Source organism: Hemitrygon akajei, chromosome 14 (assembly GCF_048418815.1).
Source record: "Hemitrygon akajei chromosome 14, sHemAka1.3, whole genome shotgun sequence".
NCBI lineage: Eukaryota > Metazoa > Chordata > Chondrichthyes > Myliobatiformes > Dasyatidae > Hemitrygon > Hemitrygon akajei.
The window spans coordinates 20293486-20308369 of NC_133137.1; the positions used below are offsets into that span (position 1 = coordinate 20293486).

A 14884-nucleotide genomic window follows, 5' to 3' on the forward strand; every position below is an offset into this window, starting at 1 on the left:
GGAGTCTGTTGGTCCTGGCTTTTATGCTGCAGTACCACTTCCCAGATGGTAGCAGCTGGAATAGCTTGTGGTTGGGATGGCTTGGGTCCCTAGTGATCCTACGGGCCCTTTTTACACACTTGTACTTGAAAGTGTCTTGAATCATGGTAAGTTCACATCTACAGATACACTGGGCTGTCTGCACCACTCTCTGCAGAGACCTGTAATTAAGGGAGGTTCAGTTCCCATTCCAGGCAGTGATGCAGCCAGTCAGGATGCTCTCAATTGTGCCCCAGTAGAAAGTTCTTAGGATTTGGAGGCCCATACCAAACTTCAACCGCCTGAGTTGCTACGATCCAGAGACACTTCTAAGAAAACTTGGGCACAAGGATGAGAAAAAGTGGAGGGCTATGTGGGAAGGAAGGGTTAGATTAATCCTGGATAGGTTAAAACGTCGGCACAACATCATGGGCTGAGGGGCCTGCACTGTTCTATAAAATATTATCCATCATTATTTCTCTCTCTTAAAAAAATCATACAGCACATTCAGCCGTATTCTTTTAAAATGTTAATACATTTCTTTGAAATTTGGATATTGTTGAACTTTAAAATTACTGTTGAATGTGCTTCAAATGCCCTTTCAGCCAAGGGTTTTCCAGATTATAGCAACTCATCTAGGCAAAAAAAATCTCATTGTTGACTTTTTTGCCAATCACTTTAAAATCTATTCTGTAACTGTTGACCACACTGCCTGTGGAAACATTTTTTTTGTCCCAAGTAACCTGTCAAAACCCTCTTAAATCAGAACACAACTTCGTGATTTCCAGTTGGCTGCTTCAGCGAATGAGGAGAGATGAGAGAGAGAGAGAGAGAGGGAGAGAAGCAGAAAGAAAGAGTGAAATGCAAGAATGGTGAGGGGGTAGGGTTGTGGAAGAGAAAGGCAGGGTGGCCTGGGAAGAAAGAGTCTGGGGCCTGGGGAAAGAAGAGATCAGTTTGGTTGAATAATCTTAATGATGCGATGTTTTGCTATATTTCAAAACTTGCTTTCTTGATTCTTATCCAAAGCTCTTAGTACTAGTTAAGGGTTTTAGAGTTCAGGCATGCAAGTTGCATTCAAAAAGAGTTGACAGGTGTACTTTAATGTCAATCTGATAAATTGTCAACGACTGAAAACAAAATTAGGGATAGGGAAATTAATATTTTGGGTTCAAATCTGTATTGCACCCCAAACATTAACAAAGGAGAATCTAATTTTAATAGTAGCATTGTATCTCTAATAATAATGGCAGCATTATTAACTGTATAATGAAGGCCAAAATTAATTTTCTTCATTAACTGTAACCAGTCTAGTAAATTTTGTTAAATCCGAAGCAATATTTAATGTATTGCATACTCGGAGAGTGTGAGAAATTGAACCATAGAGATTAGTAGCTTGCTAAGTACACTACATGGCTGACATAACTCACATAAAATTCTATCACAGACACAAGACTTGTGTGCAGCATGGGGCTGTGGGGCTCAAGCAATGGCAAGTCAACGTCTGAGTTGGTGTGAAAGAGCCAGCTCTGCCCAGGTTACCACCAGTGAACCTGAGGAACCTTTCTTCATTCTCCTTTTGATCATTTATCCAACCTGCCCACCTCCCAACCCACAACTTCTTGGCTTCCAGATTTCTCCCCAACCACATAATAAACACATTCTGACTCCTCCAGAATATCTCAGCATCCTCATTTTCTCCCAGTAGTCCCAAATCTTCTTTCCAAGACTCCCTGTAACATCCAATCAACATAGAACCCACTGTATTTTTGCACTACTTATTTTAATTTAACTATTTCATATATATACTAACTGTAATTCAGTTTTTTTCTATATTTATTATATATTGCATTGTACTGCTGCTGCAAAGTTGACAAATTTCACAACATATGCCGGTGATATTAAACCTGATTCTGATATTCTATTAAAACATCACCAAATCACCATCCTCATCATCTCTCAAATTGCCCTGATCACTCCTGGGCCCTCCAACTATCTCAAGTTCCATCACACGCATCTGTTCATCTCCCTCACGTCCCAATCATTCCCCATTCAGAAACCTCTGCTTTTGAAGGCCTGTTTCACCACACTTTTAACTGTACTAACAGCCAGTACAATAACAGAGCTTTGGGGCCTAGCGTTAAGCTGGCATGGGCATCACCACCCACCACCCATCTCCAGCTACCAAACCACATGCCACTCTCTCCAGTTTGCAAAGAATTTCTACCTCATGAAATCGGAGTATGTAGATTTCAAGCAGGGGTTCCCTACCATTTTTATGCTATCGACCCCACCATTAACCGAGGGGTGCGTGGACCCCAGGTTGGCAACCCAAGATTAAGAGGTTTGTAGTAGTAGGATTTGTAAAAAGGAATCACAGCCTGATTTCTACTTGTAATTAAATAGTTATCTTACCTGGAACTCTCTCCGGTGATGGAGCTGGTTTTACAACTAGCTCTGTGTCTGGAGGAGCTTCCTCTGTGATACTCTCACTCAGGATATCAACTACCTTTTCCATTTGTTGTGCTGCTATTTCCGTTTCTACTGCGGTCTCTTCCAATAGTGGTGCTTTTTCCTTTTCTTCCTCCTCCTCCTCTTCTTCCTCTTCCGAACTGGATTCATATTCTGAGGACTCATCACTGTCATCGGAATATTCCACCTCCACTTTTGATGATGCAACACTATTCACTTCATCTGCAAAGGTAGAAATTGTTCTGTTATTTGCAATATCCAATACATTAGATTTGCAGGGAATGAAAAGGCTATCAATGGTACAACAACTACAACATACAATGTTTTGAGCAACAGTAAGGGACCCTAATCCTCCAAGAGGACCACAACCTTGTTGTGGTTTGGAGGCTTACATGCCTCAATGACTCGGAGAGCTCCGTTAGCCAGAGTCAAGGCTTTATGTTTGACTTCTGGTAGGGTCACCCATGCCGGACAGGTCAAAGGGCCAGACTAAGAGTGGGCCACCAAGTTTGGAGATTCAGCTCAGGGCTAACAACCCTGACTGGTAAAACAAAACTGCTGTGGAAACAGCAATGAAGAATCCTTCTAAATGTGAGTGCAATGGTATTCCTGAGTCTCCACTCAGGACTTGCATGACTGGCAGTAGTGAAAACTGAGAGGAAGCTGCTGACACGATGAAGGAAACCCTGGACACCGCCAGAGGTGGAGGACCTTCACTGCCGCTCTAAACGCCAGCGGTGTAACGGGCAAAAGAAAAGACTCTAATACATTGCAACTTTGACAAAGAGAGAAAATTAATAAGCTGAATCTTTGCAACCAACAGCATTTGGTGACTTGCATTGAAGCTAGATGCAGATTTGCATTCTCAGAATGGTAGCTTTGCCTTTTGTTGATACCAGTCAAGCATTACTGGCATGAGGTAATGACCCCATAGCACCTGAGAGCAAGATGCTGCTTAGGCCTCAGTACTTGTCTTGGGCCGGCAGCATTGGTTTTCCAGAAGTGGTCCAGGTGACAGTGGGCATGTAATACGATAGGTGCAAAGGGATTGCAGACACCGATGCCAAGTAAAAGCCAGCTCTAGTGAGATCCAGCCCAATAATTGTATAGTATTAATCTAAACTATCTAAACATACCTCCAGTCTGGTATACAAGATGTCAATCATAAATTTTCTGACTAACCACTAACTGACTGCAGACACTCAAACTATAAGAAAATAATTATTGAATTCTGCAATATAGTGTTGAATCCAACTGTTTAACTCTTAGATTAGATGTTTAATTGTTATTTTCTTTTCAGTTTATATAATTATTTATATACAAGCAACTGCCTAGTGTGCTTCCTCGTGGTCATCGTATGTGTATGCAGTTGTTTATTGTGTCCCCTAGTGGCTATATTGGGATAATTCTGGAAACTTCTTTTAGTATTGCATTTTTGGATTAGAGTGCATCTCATTGGTTGACTCTTACCTACAAATTTGAATTTATCTCTTTATCTATCGGTATAAAAATAGCTGGCCATAAGGTAGTGCCATCTTTGCTTTTTGTCTTTCCCTTCACTTAGTAGACCTCTATCACTGTTCATTTCAATTTCTCTTTGTTCTATCAATGCTTAATAAAATGTTCGTGAAACAAGTTTTGTGCTACTTTCCTGACTTCATCGATTACAACATCAGAATCCAACAGTAGTCAAACTTTTTAATCCTATACATATTTTAGGAACTACAGGTTGCCAATATCTATTTTGCATCACTTTCTCCTGATTTTCCCAATGTCTAAAGATCACATGAAGTTAAACTGCTGGTCTACTGCCATCCAATGTCACCTTCCATAAGCTCTGGTTCACCCATCGACAAGATCTCACCTTCTTCAGAATCTAGCCCCTCCTTTTCACTGGTCTCAGCATCTGCTTCTTCATCTTCACCATCTTCCTCCTGAAAATGTTCAGTAAAATTTACTTTTGATTCATTTCAATAAACAGTAGCTTTAAAAAAATCTACAGTAATACACTGGGAACAAAAACAGAGCTCTGGGACAAAGATGGCTGCATAATTTACGATTACTTATCGTGTCCAGATCAAACATCTATTTAACATCACAATGACATTATATCAACATAGTCATAATATTGAATTGGAAAACTAGCCTTGTGTTATCCAAAGTTATTCAAAACAATTTGGAAACAAAAAGAACAGGTAACGTCAGGCAAGTTAAACATAACTTATTACTAGAAAAATGCTGGAAGCATTTGTGAAGGATGTAATAATTGAATATATGGAAAAATCATGATTTAATCAACCAGAGGCAGCATGGCTTCATAAAAGATGCATTCAAGTACATCTTTCAATCTAGTGTACCATGTCTTGCATTTACAATGAGGTCCCTTATGCACTGGAGAAACCAAACAAGAGTGGATGACCATTTCTTGGAGCACCTACATTCAGGCTGCAAGGGTAATTCAAGGCTCCATGTTCCCTGCTTCTTTAATTCCCCATCTCACTCTGACCTATTTGACTTCTGCCTTGTCATAATAATGCACAAGAGATGCTTGAAGACCAGCACCTTATCTTCCAACTGGGTGCATTGCAGCCTTCTTGACTTACTATTGAATTCTAGAATGCCAGCTACCTTTCGCCGACAGTGTCAGAAACAGATATTTCTGCTGTAGTTTCTCCTGCTGTGACATTGCCTCAGTTGTTCTATTTCTATTAACACAGCCTCACTTGCTACACATATCCAACAAACCTAGAGTACATTTCACATATCTTCATATTGCTTAATCAGTATTTTTACACTGTGGCGACCCAATTACTAGCACACTCGAACCGGCTGACAATTAGCCAGAGTGCAGGCACAAAGGAAGAAAGCCTGAGGGGGTTTCAGTACGTGCCTCTGGAGGTATCCGGTGGGAGAGACAGGCTTTAAAGCAAGACTGTGAAGTTGAAATAAACTTAGTCTTTGACTGCAGTTTACCGACTCCGTGTCGTTATTTTAGCGCTGCATGTAGCACACCGCTACAACACTTCAATTAGCTGCTACTTGTACTTCAGTTCCACTTTGTCCCTCTCTTTAAATACTCCCATTAACCTAATTTCTACAACTTATTTCCCTGGCAATCCTGGCTTCACTCTCCTCTTCATCCCTCCCTCATTTCTCAGCAACTTAAACTAATGTTTCTCATTTTCATTAAGTGACTTTAACCCTAAAGCACTAAATCTCTTTCCCTTTCCACAGATCCTGCAAGATCTTTCTGTCATTTTCTTTTGTATTCCAATTTTATTTACCAGTCTTGCAGTCAAAAGACCAAATATCTGTCCTCAAATAAATCAACATTTAAGTCCAGGACTTCTATTTCAAACCATTTACCAACCTATTGTCAATTTTAAAGTGGTGTAAACAGTCAGTGCTGAAATCTGTTCTGCTACCCTTATTAAGTAGGTGATTTCAATTCAACAAAAATTGATCATCAGAATTGAAATTGGTGGCACAATGCACTGGAAAGGCTTTTAAAACAAATTTCCCATCTTAATTTTCATCATAAAATATTGAAGAACAAAATAACCTTCTCCGATGAAGCCTTTTCCGAAACCTCTTCGTCTTGTTCCTCTTCATCCTCTTTCTCTGATGATGATTCCTCTTCTTCTTTTCCAGAAGTTTCCTCTTCCTCCTCTCCCTCACTGTCTAGCTTTAATGGCTTTGCTGGTTTCCTCCTCTCAGTTACAGACTCCAAGTCCCTCTTAGATAATTCAGAAGAATGACTGGCAACATCTGACATCTCTCGGTCTCGCTCAGACTCTGTTACAAAGAAAGAAAACAGTAAACTTCTGGTGATAAAACCAGACAGCCACTGCCCACTCTACCATTATGTCATCATCTTTTCAAAAAATAAACCTTTCATTATCTTGTTCATATAACGTTTGCTATATTAACATTATTCCCACAATTTTATGTAAGTATATTTTTAACAGTAGATTAGCCAGAAATTGAATCATATGTTATACAGAATATTTTATTCACAAAGTGCATGAAGTACATAACAGGTAACTTGCCCAAAGTCAAAAAAGACCCTTTACGTAACAAGCTAACCCAAGGGTTATAAAGACAGTGCAATAACAAGTGAGCAACAAGTGGAGAAGATGTGAAAGCAAAAGCAGGCAGGACTGGGCTGTTTTAGAAAGAGGGGAAAGAAAAGTCAAAAACAGAATTCCAAATTCGTAAGTGAAACCAGGAGCATAGGTAACATAAAAAGTGTTTGGAGAATTGTAAGAAAGCCCCTTAATTTCTGCTTGTAAAATTATAAATATCAAATTCAGACAGCAGTGTAAATGCATTAAATCTATGCCAACCTTCATCATCATCATCCAGGGGTGTGGATGGTCTAATTCTCTTCTGATCACCCAAGGAGGCTGCTTCAGGAGGCTCTTTCCTCTTTACCTGTAAATTATTACAGACAAATAATGCAACAACTTTCTTGAAAATCCCACTTGACTTATCTATGTAAACAGAAGTGTTGCAGCTTCAAAAAATAACTATAATTTGCATATTTATGAGCTGCTGCTGTGGAGGGAAATACATTGAACGCTTCAAGGTGTTAAGACAAGCTAATATGAGCAAACCAAGCAACGGTTCTGAGCTTCTCAAGTTCAGTCAGCTTGTGCCAGTATTTTAACTAATGACAATGTACTGAGGAAATGGGACTGCTGCTGGCACAGTACCTGCATGATAAAGGCTCCAAAGACATGGCACTTCAGAAGCTCTATGTAATGAGACCATGAGAAGATCTCGGAACTTTTCTAATGGAATACTTTGGTCAATGTAGCAATGCAGTAGGAGCCACAAGTACACTATTAACAGGTACAGACACTAAGTTTCCAGAGATTCTGAAATGATTCCATGAAATAAAGTTCCAGGAGGCAGTGAAAAATCTTCAGTATTAGTCAACATTTAATTTGTGCAGAAACATCATAGAACCATAGCTCACTTATCGACTCAAATTGATCCAGTATCAAAAAAGACTATGACAAGTATGTTGACTTTAATAGACAGCTTCCTGAAGAATGATATCTTAAACTGTAGTAAAACAATGAATCATGCTGCTGAATCCAGGAGCACTAAGAGGAAAGAAAACTTCTTCCAAGACCACCAAATGCAAACCAACACAGTGGTAGAGCAGCATCACCTTTGCATTTGATGTATTTTACCTCAATTCTACCTACAAGAACATAATCTTAGCTTTTGATTGATTGATTGCCATCAAAACAATATTCTTAATTGCCACAATCACCATTACAATAGCAGAAATGGGAAGATGTGATAATAAATTTAACATGGCCTCTTTGGGGAGAATAAAAGGATAACGTAATAGAGACATGCTGGGGAACAAGATGCTAGGTTCAAGAAAAAGGGAAATCAACAAGTATAATCTGAGTGAAACATATTCAACTCTAAATCAAAATTATATTTACTTAGTTATACTTACTTACAAACTTTATTTTAGGACAATCATTTGCAATCAAGCGATTTTTAAAAAACATTGGCACAGCTCTTTATGCAGAAATGTCTATTTTACCCTCTGTGACTACCAACATTTCCTCATGCAACTGTCAGCAACATCAGGATTTCTAGGCAAATGAACAAGTCCAGAACACACCAAGGGAGGAACAATTACCCTGCACCTGGAAATTGTCTAACATTTAACACTGGAAATTCTTTCAGTAAATATAATGCGAATATCCTCTTTGAGTTAAGGAGTTAAGAATAAGATTTTCATCAGTAAACTGTGCTTAAATTCATTCGAGAAAGCTCTTGTTATGAGTGATGAACAGATCTGATGGACAATGGGGTACAGAGTTAACCATCCCCCCACTGAGAAACACGAACTATTACTGTTGCTATGCTGACCATGAGAAAGAGAGACAGAAAAACAAGCAAGAACATCGGCGACAGGTAAGAGAGAGGGGGAAATTGCTGATTAACCGTATTGTGACTCCTTTTTGAATTATTTACTGTTTCGCTGCAAGGACAATAGTTTGCTCATGAACATTCCTCAGTGGACTGAAGGAGTGGCCTTATTTGATGGACACAGTCATTCAGGAGTGATGGATAGCTTAGTAGGGATAAAAAGACAGGTCTGGAGAGACACCCTCCAGGCACGCCAGTGGACACTGATTGAGTGTTGGAACCCACAAGAAAGGTGGGGGCTTTGAAGACCGAACCGGGAGGTCGGTCATTAAGGCTACCAGTGTTAAAGCTGGGCCGGTGGGGACTTGTGTGTGTGTCCACTCATGCCAGAGTGACGAGTCCACCACAGAAGAACGGTCTAGCAGAAGGACAGAGAGGTCATAACTGAATGACCACACTGATACGATGGATTAAGAAAGCAAAGGAAGGTTTGCCTGACTGTAGCTGTTTTTTTTTATCTCTCCCTCCCTCCCTCCCTCCCCCCAACGATTACAATACAACTATAACTAGATCAGCACTCATGAACTGAACTTAACTTTATACTTTTCTATGACAATTTATTTACCCCTAGACATCGATAGAGCTTATTATTGATTATTATTATTCCTACACTTTTAGGTTTATAACTGCTAACTGGTTTTATATGTATATTTGCATTATTGATATGGTTTTGCTTATTTTTATTAATAAACACCTTTAGTTTGGTACCACCAGACTCCAACGAATTATTCTTTCTCTGCTGGTTAGACACCCAGTTACGGGGTACGTAACACTCTAATAATGCACTAATGACCACAATTAGAGATCAAATACCTTCCTTTGGTTCCACTAAACCCTTTAATTCTCTTGATTATAGCAATACTTTTACCAAGACTTCCTGTATGGCTCATATCCAGATCGTATTTCACATGGATGATTAATTGTTCTGCCATGCCTTCAATTTGGTGATTAAGATTTTAATTCTTCATCAATACATAGTGTTAGTTTACAATAACAATAGTAGCTGACATTGGAACCTTTCAAGGAGGAAAAACTGCGACCTGTATGAACTTCACTAGAAAAAAAAAGGTATTTATTTTAAAACCAGGAACTTGAAAACATTGGGAACCTTTGAAAGTACACAATGCTGGTACATACAAAAGGTCAGAATAAACAGCTAAAGGCTGACTGTTCATTTTGTACAATTGCTGTGTCTGAATCAATACTGATTGACCTTGGTTATACTTCTTTCTTATTAAATCTCACTGACCTATTGAATACAAATACCCTTAAATAAACAATTGTAATTGCTATTCACAAACACAATAAAATCTGCCCATGCTGGAAATCCAAAGCAACACACACAAAATGCTAGAAATTCTGATGAAGGGTCTCAGCCTGAAATATCGATTTTACTCTTTTCATAGATGCTGCCTGGCCTGCTGAGTTCCTCCAGCATTTTGTGTGTGTTGCCCTGTAATTGCTAATGCCTTTTTAATTTCTTCGAGTAATAGCATCCAATTTCTCTGGATCATGGAAGCTGGCTATTTTTGGTAAGTCAGGACAGATACCATGATGTGGTTCTGCTCTTCCACATCGTCTTGTACCTGAGAAAAATGATCACATTGATGGACTGTGCAGGCTGTTGGAGCTGCTCAACCTATCAGTAGCTGGACCACTGGGCTACTTCACTGCCATGCAGGAAAAATCCTGGGTTGAATTCTGCCTCACTGCTAACACCATCTTTGGAAGGACTGGTTTCTTTTGGGGATTTCCTACAGAAGCAGGAATGTCATTTAAACTTGCTTCATTGATTATGTGGTGCAACTGGAATCGTCAATAGTAGAAGCACAAAATGTTTCCCATTTAAGTGCCGAACTCAGAGCAAATCTATAGTTCTTTTGACATCTTAGGTGATGAGAGATTCTCTTGAGTTAGCTCAGAAGAATGAGAGTTAATACCACACTCTGGCAGGGAAATATAGGCTTGATGTTGAGATACTAAGTTAGGAGGCACAAGGTGTCAGGGCTGCTTTGGACAGAGATGTGGAGTAACTTATTTACTTGGAGGATTATAAGTCTTAAACGTTTTCTACTGCAGAGAATATCACAATATTTATTTACTTAATTTTAGCGAGACAGCGTGGAATAGGTTCAAGCCATGTTGCCCCAGCAACACCCAACAAACACGATTAACCCTAAACTAATCACGGGACAGTTTACAGTAACCAGTTAACCTATCTGGTATGTCTTCGGACTGTGGGAGGACACTGGAGCACTCGGGGAAAACCAACGCATTCTATGGGGAGGGTGTACAGACTCCTTACAGACAGCGACAGGTTTGAACTTCAAACTCCAGATGCTCTGAGCTGTGATGGCATGATGCTAACCTCTACGCTACAGTGGCGCTCTTTCAATATGATGAAAGGCACCATTGTTGGTTCTCATAACTGAAGGCTCAGGTAGCCAATGGAAATTCTGTTGTAAAACTGTTATGTTCAATTTATCTGTCTGACAGGCACTTACTTTCATTGGGTTTGTGACAGTCAGATTAAAATAATCTGTCATTTTGTCAACTGGGATGATGACATCTTGGGGGAAGTATGATAGTCAAAAATATATGATGAAAGTCCTACCTTTGCAGGAAGCTTTTAATCAAGCTATCAATCTAGTTAGAGTAGCAATGAGAATAATTTAACTCCAGAGCATAATGTAAAAGTTTACAACAATGGGTACCCAAACTAAGTATCTGTTTAGGCAAAAACAAGATACCTATTTTTGATAACAATTATGGCTTTAGATGAATGGATTATCTTGGTATTTTCAACTAAGAGAGAGATTTCATTACTGCTATGTTAAGCAGTTATACACATAGAGAATTTGATCTTGCAAATTCTTAAAAATTTAAAGAAAATTGGTTTCTTTCATAACCCTGGCTGTCAAGCTCGATGTTAGCAATTGTTATTCATTGAGTCACAGGGCGATAGAGTTACAAAGCATGGAAACAGATGGTTCAGCCCAATTCATCCATTCAAATCAAGCTCTAATCATTTGGCCTATAGTCCTCTAAGGGAGGGGTTCCAAACTTTTTATGCCATGGACCCCTACCATTAAACATGGACCCCAAGTTGGGAACCCCTGCTCTAAACCTCTCTAATCCATATATCTGTCCAAATATCTACCATCACCACTTTTCCCTCTGGCAGCCTGTTCTGTGAATCTACTACCATTTGTGTAAAAAGCTTGTCCATTATGCTCCCTTTAAATCTTTGCCCATGCACCTTAAACCTATAATCTCTAGCTTTAGACTTTTCTATCCTGGGAAAAAGACTGTGACATTCATATTATCTATGCTTCTCACAATTTTCTAAACCTCTATAAGGTCACCTCTCAGCTTCAAGTGATACAGTCCCAGTCAATCCAGTCTCTCCTTATATCTTAAGCCATACTGTCCTGACCACTTCTTAATGAACCTTTCTTGCATCTTTTCATTAATTTGCCTAGTCCCATTGACCTGCACCCAGACCATAACCCTCCATACCCCTCCCTTCCATGTATCTAACCAAATTCGTCTTGAATGTTGCTATCAAACCTGTATCCATCACTTCTGCTGGCAGCTTGATTCACAATCTCAACAACCTCTGACCGAGCGAGGAAGGTCTGCCTCAGTTCCACTTAAATATTTCACCTTACACCCTTAACCCATGACCTCTCATTGTAGTCTCACCCAATTTCAGTGGAGAAAGCCTTCCTGCATCTATCCTATCTATATACCCTCATAATTTTGTGTACCTCTACCAAATCTCCTCTCAGTCCTTTAACTCAGTTCCTCAACTCCCATTGTTGTAAATTTTCTCTGCACTCTTTCAATCTTAATTACATTTGTAACACTAAAACTGCATACAATACTCCAAATTAGGCCTCACCAATGTCTTATACAATTTCAACATAACATTCCAACCCATGTACTCAACACATCGATTTATGAAGGCTAAATTACCAAAACTCTTGTTTACAATACCATCTGCTTGTGCCAAAAGTTTTCTTTATGATCCTATCTACCTGAGACGCCATTTTCAAGGAATTATGGATCTGTATTTCCAGATCCCTGTTCTACCACACTCCTCAGTACCCTACTGCTCACTGCGTTAAGACCTACCTTGGTAGGTCCTCCCAAAGAGCAACACCTCGCACTTGTCTGCATGAAATTCCACCTGACATTTTTCAGCCCAATTTTTCCAGCAGGCCCAGATCCCTCTGCAAGCTTTGATGGTCTCCCCCGTTGTCCATTACATCCCCAATCTTGATGTCACCCACAAATTTGCTGACCCAGTTTACCACATTATCATCCAGAACACTGATATAGACGACAAACAACAATGGACCCATATACTCATGGAGTATGCCACTTGTTCGGCGCAGTGTGGAAGCAGAGAGGTTTATAAAAAAAAAATCAGTGGAGATCCCATACAACATTGTCAGCAAATTCTAGACTTAATAAAAGCCGTAATGAAACCTAAAGCATTGGCTATAGTAAAATGCCAGGCACATAAAAAGGGAAATGATGTAATAACAAAGGGAAATCAAGCTGCGGACGAGGCAGCCAGAAAAGCGTCTGGATGTACATCAGCTGTCGTTACCCCCCAGGTAAGCCTAGCTCCAGAACCTGTGGTAGAGGATCTAACTGAAATACAAGGTAAGGCAACTTTGGCAGAACAGACAATGTGGAGACGAAGGGGGGCCAAGCAGAACCCGTAAGGCTTGTGGAGCATGGAAGATGGTTTGTTGGTAGCGCCCACCTCTCTACTGACGATTCTGATTTCAGAAGCGCATGGGATTGACCATTGTGCAAGGGGAGAAGTGATAAAGAAAATAAAGAAGGATGGTTTTTGGTCACCTTATTTACAGGCTTCAGTGGACTTTGTCTTGTCACAGTGCGAGGTATGCGCACAGAATGCAGGGTTCGGACATCAGTTATTTGACCGGTTAGAAAGTAGACTTGGAGGATGGGGAGCATGGCTGACTAAAATGGCAATAACTGTCAGTATTGTATTGTTGAGCTGTGCTGTTTTCTTCCTTGTCTTGTAGTGTGTGCTGCAACCAAACAATTTCCGATGCTCGTGGCAATTACTGAAGCAAGCTTAGTGGAGAAAGAAACACCGAAAATGTATCGTTACAGCCTACAACACCTGCAGGATGAACAAGAGCAAAATGACAGTGTGGGAGTAGATTGTAAGGGCTTCTGAGTCTTTTTCCCTGTCTCAGGTACAAAGGGACAGGTTTTTGGCTCAGCAGCCCAGGGTAACAGGGAGAGAATACTTTGAGGTCTTGGCGCAGAAAATTATAGTTTAACCCGAGATTTGGGAATAAGTGCTTGAGTTTATTGGGGCTTTTGTGCGCAGACTTCTTTCTCTGTGTGAGTCTCAAAGGGGGGATATATTGGAGTATAAAAGTTGCATTGTTTGCTGTGTAACCAAAACTATGTAGTCAGCTTTGAACTTGCTATTTGCTATGCATCTATCCAATTCAGTAGGAGAATGAAATCTTAAGAATGTAGAAGACAATGGTGTGTTAATGAGAGGTAGCTAAGAGATGTAGATTAGAACATGATTAAGTCAATGGGTAGAAACAACAGTGGCGGATGTACTTGTGATACACAACTGTAGACCGATTGGATATGCTAATGCAACTAAACCAGGAGATTGCTATAAAAATGCTATGTACAAGGATCGGTGGGCAATCAGCGACTAGCTCAATGACTGTCTCAGCTTTGATTTGCAAATTAAAGTTTAATACTTCTTGAAGAATCTTCTGTGTCTCCCGGTCGTTGGTGGGGCACGAGAAACCACGACAAAATTGACCCAGCACAGATTCCTACAGACACCACAAGTCACAGGCCTCCAATCAGAGAGGCAACCATCTACTACCACACCCTGGCTTCTCCCTTGAAACCAATACCTAATCCTATTTACTACCTAATTATGAATGCCAAGCAACTGAACCTTCTTGACCAACTTCTCATGTGGGACCTTGTCAAAGCTCTTGCTAAAGTCCATGTAGACAACATCCACTGCCTTGCCATCATCAACTTTCACGGTAACTTTCTCAAAAAACTCTACAAGTTTGATTGGACATGAACTACTATGCACAAAGCCATGTTGACTATCCTATTAAGTCCTCATCTATCCAAATACAGTGAAACCCCAATTTAACGCAAATTCGCATATAACACGTTGCCATTGGACTCCATGTCCATGTCAATCTATACTCCCCCTTCTCCAGCCTCGTATCCCTTTTGCCAATCAACTTCCCAGTTATTGGCTTCATCCCTCCCCCTCCTGTCTTCTATCATTTCAGGTCTCTCCCTCCCCTTTCCACTTTCAAATCTCTTACTCTTTTTTCTGTTAGTCTTGACGAAGGGTCTTGACCAGACGCTGCCTGGCCTGCTGCGTACCACC

At 40.1% G+C, this 14884-nt stretch overlaps 1 protein-coding gene across 1 annotated transcript in view; it reads right to left on the reverse strand.

The window, feature by feature from the left end:
- setd1ba (SET domain containing 1B, histone lysine methyltransferase a) overlaps positions 1-14884 on the reverse strand; it is a 153769-nt gene that overhangs the window by 23238 nt on the left and 115647 nt on the right. Inside the window, exons 10-13 of the mRNA XM_073065588.1 lie at positions 6834-6921; positions 6050-6282; positions 4352-4421; positions 2431-2709 (exon numbers count right to left, since the gene is read on the reverse strand). Of these exons, the coding sequence (XP_072921689.1) occupies positions 2431-2709; positions 4352-4421; positions 6050-6282; positions 6834-6921 (670 nt within the window). The remainder of the gene's footprint in view (positions 1-2430; positions 2710-4351; positions 4422-6049; positions 6283-6833; positions 6922-14884) is intronic.